The sequence below is a fragment of the Brassica napus genome, chromosome C2 (assembly GCF_020379485.1).
Source record: "Brassica napus cultivar Da-Ae chromosome C2, Da-Ae, whole genome shotgun sequence".
NCBI lineage: Eukaryota > Viridiplantae > Streptophyta > Magnoliopsida > Brassicales > Brassicaceae > Brassica > Brassica napus.
This window is the reverse complement of record NC_063445.1, coordinates 8,094,308-8,102,705: the sequence shown is the minus strand read 5'-3', so window position 1 is coordinate 8,102,705 and position 8,398 is coordinate 8,094,308. Positions and strand designations below refer to the sequence as shown.

General features: G+C 30.6%; 1 protein-coding gene across 1 annotated transcript; it reads left to right on the top strand.

Moving 5' to 3' along the window:
- Window positions 1-3,840: 3,840 nt before the first annotated feature.
- On the top strand, window positions 3,841-7,816 carry LOC106345525 (ankyrin repeat-containing protein BDA1). The gene is made up of 2 exons (XM_013784724.3): window positions 3,841-5,323; window positions 5,593-7,816. The coding sequence occupies exons 1-2, from the start codon at window positions 4,634-4,636 to the stop codon at window positions 6,334-6,336; spliced, it is 1,434 nt and encodes a 477-aa protein (XP_013640178.1). The 5' UTR covers window positions 3,841-4,633; the 3' UTR covers window positions 6,337-7,816.
- The last annotated feature ends 582 nt before the right edge of the window (window positions 7,817-8,398 follow it).

Below are 8,398 nucleotides of genomic sequence, written 5' to 3'. Positions count from 1 at the left end.
CTTTGAAGTGTAATTGTAGCCACATGTATACACTCTTACGCTTCTTAACGCTTCATTCACCCAACTCCGTTCTCAACGGCTACCACAGCGGATTCATGTCGGCGAAGAATCTTCACAGCAGAGAATGAACAGTTGAGAATTAAGCTTGGTTGTGGCTGTTAATCGAAAGAAGGAGGGGACACATAAGAGATGCAAAACCAAAATATTTGCTTGATCTAGATTGCATATTTAAAAGTCTCGGGGTAAATTCGTTAAGAAACTTGAACATATTAGAAGTTTGAGACAAATTGGACAGGTTATTTTGTGTACACTTTTTGACGAGTACACATGTACATAAAAAATGAACCAATATATGTGAACAAGTTGTACACATATAGGTGGATTGGTGGTTGCTTACTAAAACAATACCAAAATACATAATAAATAGATCAAGTCAAACTGAAAATGGTGTACATGACAATAGGTGCACACATGATTTTGTGTTTTACTCATATTAGCTTTGATTTTAGTTCATTTAATTTATTTTCCACTGCATTTAAGAATTAAAACATGAGTTTAAGATTTTAAAGAGAATACACGATTTTACGATACATTTCTTTAGTAATATACAATGTACACATGTAAAGATAAAGATGTACACATGTTGTCTTTGTACACATGTAATCATGTGCACATGTAAAGATGTACACATGTTGTCTTTGTACACATGTAAAGATGTACGCGTGTTGTAAACATGTACCCATGTACATATAAAATCATGTTGTACATTTTTTGCAATTTTATTTAAAGAGTGGCATTTTAGTAAATATATCTTCGTATTTCCCAGATTTTTTAGGGTTTTCTGCAACAATTATTGCGGCCGCCATTGATTTCTTTCATTTATTTTTCATTCTTTTGCGTTTTAAGTGTAGATTACACTTCAAGATTGCTGCTTTATCACTTCTAAACTGATTTCCAACTTTAGATTTTGAAATTTTTGTGAGATTTGGCCATTGTTGCTCGAGCTTCATCATGTAACTGAAGCGACGACCACCGAAGCCGAGTCCGAGCATCACGACCACCACACGCTGCTGTCAGCGTGCAACAGAGATGAGTTGCAGAGAGAACGACGTGGAGGAGGAAGGATGATTTTGTGGCGAAAGAAAAGACAAACCGCGACGGCTTGCGCTCGAATTCGTCGGCGATGACGGAGGAGGATCAGGAAGTACGGTGAAGACATGATGCACCAAGGATTGAGATACTAAAGATTGAAATGGGAAGAAGAAGCTTTTTAGTTTTAAATTTTTGTTTGTCTTTCCAAAGAAAAAAAAATTAACTTAAGAACATGGTAGGATCACTTTAGTTAAATAAAAGACTTTAGTTATAATGGTTTGGTTTCTAGTCACAATAAACTGCCTCAGTAGCTGAAACTGCATTATTGTGTAAACAAAACTTGGAAACTGACATGCAGTGTAAATGACTCTTTTTCTAATTATATTTAGTGAATTGTTTTAAAATTAAATGTTAATGGCACAGTTGTAAATAACAAGGGGATTTCAAAAAAGTACTTCAGTTTTAATAGTATAGATATATTTTATAAATAATGAATAATATTGTAAAATGTAAAAATAGATAGATAGTTATGATTGTATATTGATTAAATATGTCAATATAGTAAACATAAAACGTTCATATGTTCTTACTTTACAGATGGTCCTGTCAATATAGACTCAAGATTTTTACCAAAAAAAAATATGGATTCAAGTTTGTAAGAGCATCTTTATCCCCACCTCTTAAGTGGATTCTTAGGAGGTGGGTCCCATAATTTTGTTAAAACCCACGTCTTCCTCCTCTTCTTCGAGAGGTGAGTTTGGTGGAGTTATTGTACTGTTCGCGGTCTCTGCTGACATGTACCGGTCCGCGATTGATTAGTTTTTAATTTTTTTTTTTTAAAATAAAATAAAATAATAAGTACCTCAAATGGGGGTTTAGGGATAAAATGATCTAAGATATAAGTCATAAGTCATAAGTCATAAGTCATGCGTGATTATTTTTTTGTCCAAATGTTAGTACGAATGCTCATTCATACTTTTCAAAAGAATTGTAAATTCGCTCCTTGTAAAAGTCATTGACATACCCAAGGAATAAACGGAATTTCCCAACTGCTTCTTTATAACAAACTCTATCCTTGTTTGAAAAATGTACTACACAGCTTAAGGAAATTTCAATGGGTTAAATTTTGGTGTAATTTATTACAATTAATTTAATGGAAATTTTATTTAATGTGTTATGTGAAAATGCATATGAAAATTTTTAGTGACACATAATCTACTTTTTTTTTGTTAGAAGCATTATGATAATGATACTAACACGTCAGTTATTTTTGTGAAAAACATTATGGCGACGACACATCAATGTTTCTCAAATAATTTAAAGGAGATGTTATAAATAAATAAGAGATGTAATATTATTTTTTATTTGTTCTTTAATCTATATAAAACTCTAAATCTTAATGTGTTATGTGTTAATGTGTTATGAAAATTTTATTTTAATCTAAATTTTATTTAATGTGTTATGTGAAAATGCATATGAAAATTTTTAGTGACACATAATCTACTTTTTTTTGTTAGAAGCATTATGATAATGACACTAACACGTCAGTTATTTTTGTGAAAAACAGTACGGCGACGTCACATCAATGTTTCTCAAATAATTTAAAGGAGATGTTATAAATAAATAAGGGATGTAATATTATTTTTTATTTGTTTTTTAATCTATATAAAAATCTAAATCTTACTAGTATTGAAACAAAGAGCATAAAAGGATATGTTGACTTGATATAAATCTATAATATTATTTAAGAAGTAATTTTTCTGATTTGTCATATTCTCCATGATTTTAGTTTATTTTGCTTACTTTCATGTTTTTAATTAATTTTAGCTAAATCATTAGTTTGAATTATCTATCTATATAATTATTTATAAATTATTAAGCAAGTAGGAGTAAGGGTTAATTCAAAGACACACCTGAAATTAAGAAGTGAGTTTGCTGATTTGTCATATTCTCCGTGATTTTATGTTATTTTTTTTATTTTTCATATTCTCAATAATTTTAATTAATCGTTTCTTATTTGTCATATTTTTAATTAATATTAGCAAAATTATTAGTTTGAATTATCTATATTATTATTTATAAATTATTAAGCAACTAGAGTAAGGGTTAATTCAAAGACAAACCTAAAAAAGAACAGGCCAATTAATTAAATTTTTTTTTTTGATATATGTTGGTTGATTCTTATTTTTGGTATTAATTTTGGATTAATATTAAAAATCTATACTATTATTTGAGAAGTCATTTTTGCAAAAGTTAGAATGGTTAATATTATTGAATAATTTGTTTATTCATTTTATAATACATATAAATTAATTAGTTATAATAAAAATTGTCAAAAGAAAAAAGGACATGCGTAGTAATTGTTTGTTTTGTTAGAAATTTTTGGTTTGATACTACGTAATGATGTTTTGAATTTCCTAATGATAATGGTTATCTACTTTCTTTCATAAAAATAAAATCTATAAAATATTAAGAAATATGTGTATATATTTATCGAGTAGGCAAAGAAATATTATCATTTATCTCATTTTTCTTCTTTTATAATTTTTTCTAAGTTACCAAAATTTTTAACTTAATTGTTTATTTTCTTTTTTTTTATTCTTCGTTTTGTGTTTCAAATTTGTTTTAGTAGTTTCACGAATGTTACAGGTTTAAAGAAGTAATTTATATAGGTAATGAGGGTTAAAAAAGAATGTCTATTTTTTTTTTTACTTTGTATATTTGATATGTGATTCTTATCGTTATATAAATTTTAGTGGTGGTTATTAAGACAAAGATGAACAAAAAAAGTAGGAGAAAATAAAAAAGATTAAGAATATAAAGAAAAATTATCATAATGTTTTCAAATTTATGACACATATACCGATAAGTATTTATAAATTAATTAAGTCCGTATGTGCGGACAAAACATCTAGTTATTAAATAAATAAGGAATGTAATATTATGTTTCACAACATAGTATGAAGTCTGTTGACTTGCTATAAATTATTAAAAATAATAAGTGATGTTTATTCTTGATTTTGAATAAATACATTTAGTTATGATTTTACAAAATTACTTTCGTATACTTTTTATATATATACAAAAGTTTGTTTATACGCTTCCAACTATGCATACTTTCTAAATTTTTAAAAGATCTAATTTTCACTTCCATACGGTTTCATTTTTTTGTGTACCCGTTTATGTGTATCCGCTTTCGATTTTATGTATGCTTACACCATCTTAGTGACGACCTAACTAAATTTAATTTTAGAAAAATTCCTATCACTCATTAAATGCCATTAATTCATCTAATTGCCATAAAGTCTCAAGTCAACAAAATGACTTTGATTATTCAAGTCTCAGACCACTCAGTGCATGCATATACCCATATTCTTATCACAAAGTGTTTGATGTGTAAAAATGAGTGGTCTGAGACTCAAATACTCGAAGTGTTTCAAATCCAAAGTAGTTGAATGGAGACTTTCTGTTTTTTACTTAAGCGTATGTTGCAGGAGCCAGAAGTAAAAATAAACAAACTGTGGAGAGAGCAGAAGCCTGAATGACTAGTGAAGCTATGTCGATTGTTGTGGATGTCACTAGCGTATCAAATAAGGTAGCTCAAGATGAAAATCTGAATGGGAGTTCGAGTACGAGCACTGATCAAGATGAAAACATCTATGAGAAAATTAAGAAGGCGGCTCAAGACGGGGATATAGAGAGACTCTACGAAATGATAGCAGAAGATCCGAACATTCTAGATCACTTTGATAGAGTGCCTTTTTGCGAGACGCCACTACACATTGCAGCTGAAAAAGGAAAAACACATTTTGCCATGGAATTAATGACCCTGAAGCCGTCCCTTGCTTCAAAGCTAAACGTGTCAGGTTTCTGCCCGATTCATTTAGCTCTACAAAACAACCATAGCCGAATGGTGAGAGGTTTTGTAGCACTCGACAGCAGCTTAGTCAGCATCAAGGGAAGAGGAAGGGTTACTCCTTTGCATCACGTTGCTCGAATGGGTGATGCAGAGTTGTTGAGTGAGTTCTTGTTTGCTTATCCTTCTTCCATTGAAGATCTAACGATTAAGTGTGAGACGGCTGTGCACGTTGCCGTGAAGAACCACCAGTTGATGGCATTTAAGGTTCTATTGGGATGGCTCAAGAGAGTATACAAGGAAGAAATCTTAGAGTGGAAAGATGAAGATGGTAACACCGTCTTCCATATTGCTGCATCTATATATAATACTGAGGTAAAAATGTTTCTCTTTACGGCCCGGGGGATTACGGGCTTCGGTCCGAACCTCCTAGTATTAAAAAATGTTTTTCTTTTTCACCAAAATTCTTGTTCATACATCATTGTTGTGACGGAACTAGAAATTTTGTGAGGCTTTGCTTTAGTTCTTATAAAAGTCTCTGTGTTTCTGTGACCTAAGTATTTTTTTTTAATCTCAAATTCTTACCAATTTAGGAATATTTATCCTAGAGTTATATACGCTTGAGGTGTACTCGAGTTTTGCAGATGATAAAGTTGCTGTGTAAAACTGCTAAATTAAAAGCCAAGAACTTGGATGGCAAAACTGCTATGGACATACTACAAACTTACCAATCTCCTTGCTTTCCTAAAGGAAGAAGACTTCTCCACAGTGTTAAAGAAAGACTACTTTCTGGTTCCACAACGACTCTTGCAGAATACTTGAGAAAAAATCTAACGTTTATGGAGAAACGAAACAAATTCTTGGGGATGAGCAACTTAAGCTCAATTCGAGAGAGGTCTCTAAAGAATAGCAAACGAAACGATGCAATACTTGTTGTTGCTGTACTGATAGTAACAGCTACTTACCAGGTTGGTCTCAGTCCTCCTGGCGGAGTTTGGCAGGAAAGTTCATCAAATCCTACCACCGCTAAGAATGTTCACCACGCTGGACAGATGACCATGTCTTTTAACATGGCCTTATTTTTTCTTGCCTTCAACGGATTTGCTTTCCTATCATCTCTCTATGTGATCATACTCCTCATAATTGGACTCCCAATGTGGAAGTTGATTTATGGGTCAGTGGCGGTTTTAAGTGTCGCTATGTTAGCATCATACGCTACTATATTCCCAACTCGATACAGCCAATTGGAAGGGATATCAGCGATCACCTTTATCATGGCCTTTCGATTGATGATAGCAACCATGTTGTGTGCTACTTTCGTGGCATTCACTATTGATAAATGTCGCAGGCACCGAGTGGACTTCCCAGCAAGCTGCTTCTGCTCATAGGATATTTTCTTTTACTATTGTTTTTTTTTATTGTTTATTGTGCTTCTTTCTATATTTGGTGGTTTTTAGGTTCTTTCACTATTGATTATTGGTATTATATGAAATCAATTATCTTCAAGTACAATTACGTTTACACTGCGCCATCATCTGATCAGATTTACGTCGTTTTTGTCGGTGTTTGAATGGGTCTTTGCATGTAAAGAGGTGGCCAGTCCTAGGTAAAGCCCGATGAAATATTATGTTCAGGATTCCAATTTTTTTGAAAAAACAATTAAATTTGTAAAAAAAACTTTCAAATTTAAAAAAATATTTACTGAAATTTTTGCTAAGTCGTCTTCTGGCCCCAAAATCTCTGGACCAGCCTTGAAATAGATAATCAAAAGGTTGTAAGAAATACTAAGCCATATATATTAGTATATTACATATATCCTCTGTTTCTCAAAAAAAAAACCAGCCAATATCTAGAATCTGCAACTTCCATGCAAAACAAAGAAACATTCTGAATTCAATAATCTCATTTCATACTTACTACTTCTGCTCTGATAACTAACTGAGTTTTTATCCATACTACCTGTTTTCCTTTTTTATTGTTTGGGGTAAGGAACAAGAACAATTTTATTGGATGTAAAAAGATGAGAGAAGAGGGGTTTAGTTGTCACCATAGATCCACTGATTGGTGTAAGAAACAAGTTCTTGAGCTTAAACCACAAATTGATCTAATCCGTTGCAGTCTCTAGTCCGATTCACTTCCATAGATTATCTTCCTGTAATCTTACATTTCACTAACCAAATCAAATTGATCTTGATAATAAAATCTAGTTTTTAATACAAATCTACGAAATTAAAACGCAAATATTTTCGATGCAAAGACACCCAGTTTTTCTCGAAGTCATTTTGGTGGTTTGTTTGGCTTCAGGTTTAAACTATTGTTAATTAGACCACATCTCAGATGGTCCCTTATTTTGAAAGAAAATATAAAAAATGAAGGAAAAACTTCTCCAATGTTACACTATTTTGAAAGAAAAAATGATGCACAATTGGAGAGCTTTTCCTCATTTTTTTATATTTTTTCTAATTTTGTGTTAAGCTTTTTAATTTATAAATTAGTCTTTAAGTTTTTGTATAATTTTGTTTTATATTTAGAAAAACTCAATATTTGTTTTATACTTTAAAAATTTTATTAATACTTTCATAACATAATTATAATTTTATGTATACCCTTGTATCTTTTTTAGAAACTAAATTTATGTACATAGTGAAGATTTAGTTAAAATAAAATCATATTGTAAGTTTTACAAAATAATAACCATTATTTTAAATTAATAATAAATAGTAATAACATAATAAATTTATTCTTTTTGTAGAGAAAAATAAGAAAAATTATTAGAACAATATATAAACTCGTTTTTACCTCATTTTGAGAGAGAAAATGAAGATAACTCCTTGACTATCAGAGTGAGTAAGTGTTATCTACGAGATCAAAATGACACTTCAGATTTTGTAAAATGTGAATGCACTTTTGTACTCTAAAACATTATTTTGGAGAACACTAACTTTTTTTTTATCAAAATGTTAGAAGATAATACTAAAGTTGGTGATTATCTTTTTTGCATTAATTTAATATTTGTTTGTAAAATATCTGATTTTGACCGGCAACTTACACTCCTATAAATAGGACTTTGTAACTAGACCCGGGACGGATCCGGATATCCAGGAAATTTAGGGTACCCGGATCCAGATAACCGGGAAATTTAGGGTATCCAAAACCGGATCCGTAGATTTAATATCTGAATCCGGATCCGTAGATTTAATATCTGAATCCGGATTCGTGGTTTCCGAATATCCATCTCGATGTTCTATTATCCGCGGATATCCGGATCAGGATCCGTAAAAATAATTAAAAATAATTTTTTTTCAAAAAAAAATAGTAATTTTTTTAATAGAATTAAATATTTATACAAGATTTATAAATATATTTATATATGTCTATAATATTGTAAAAACTAAAATATAAAATTAATTCATGTATAAGTATTAATATATCAAATATAAATATTAATAA

Coding starts and splice junctions, on each gene's coding strand:
- LOC106345525 (XM_013784724.3), top strand. CDS start 4,634: ATGACTAGTGAAGCTATGTCGATTGTTGTGGATGTCACTAGCGTATCA. Junction 5,324..5,592: donor CATCTATATATAATACTGAG/GTAAAAATGTTT, acceptor CGAGTTTTGCAG/ATGATAAAGTTGCTGTGTAA.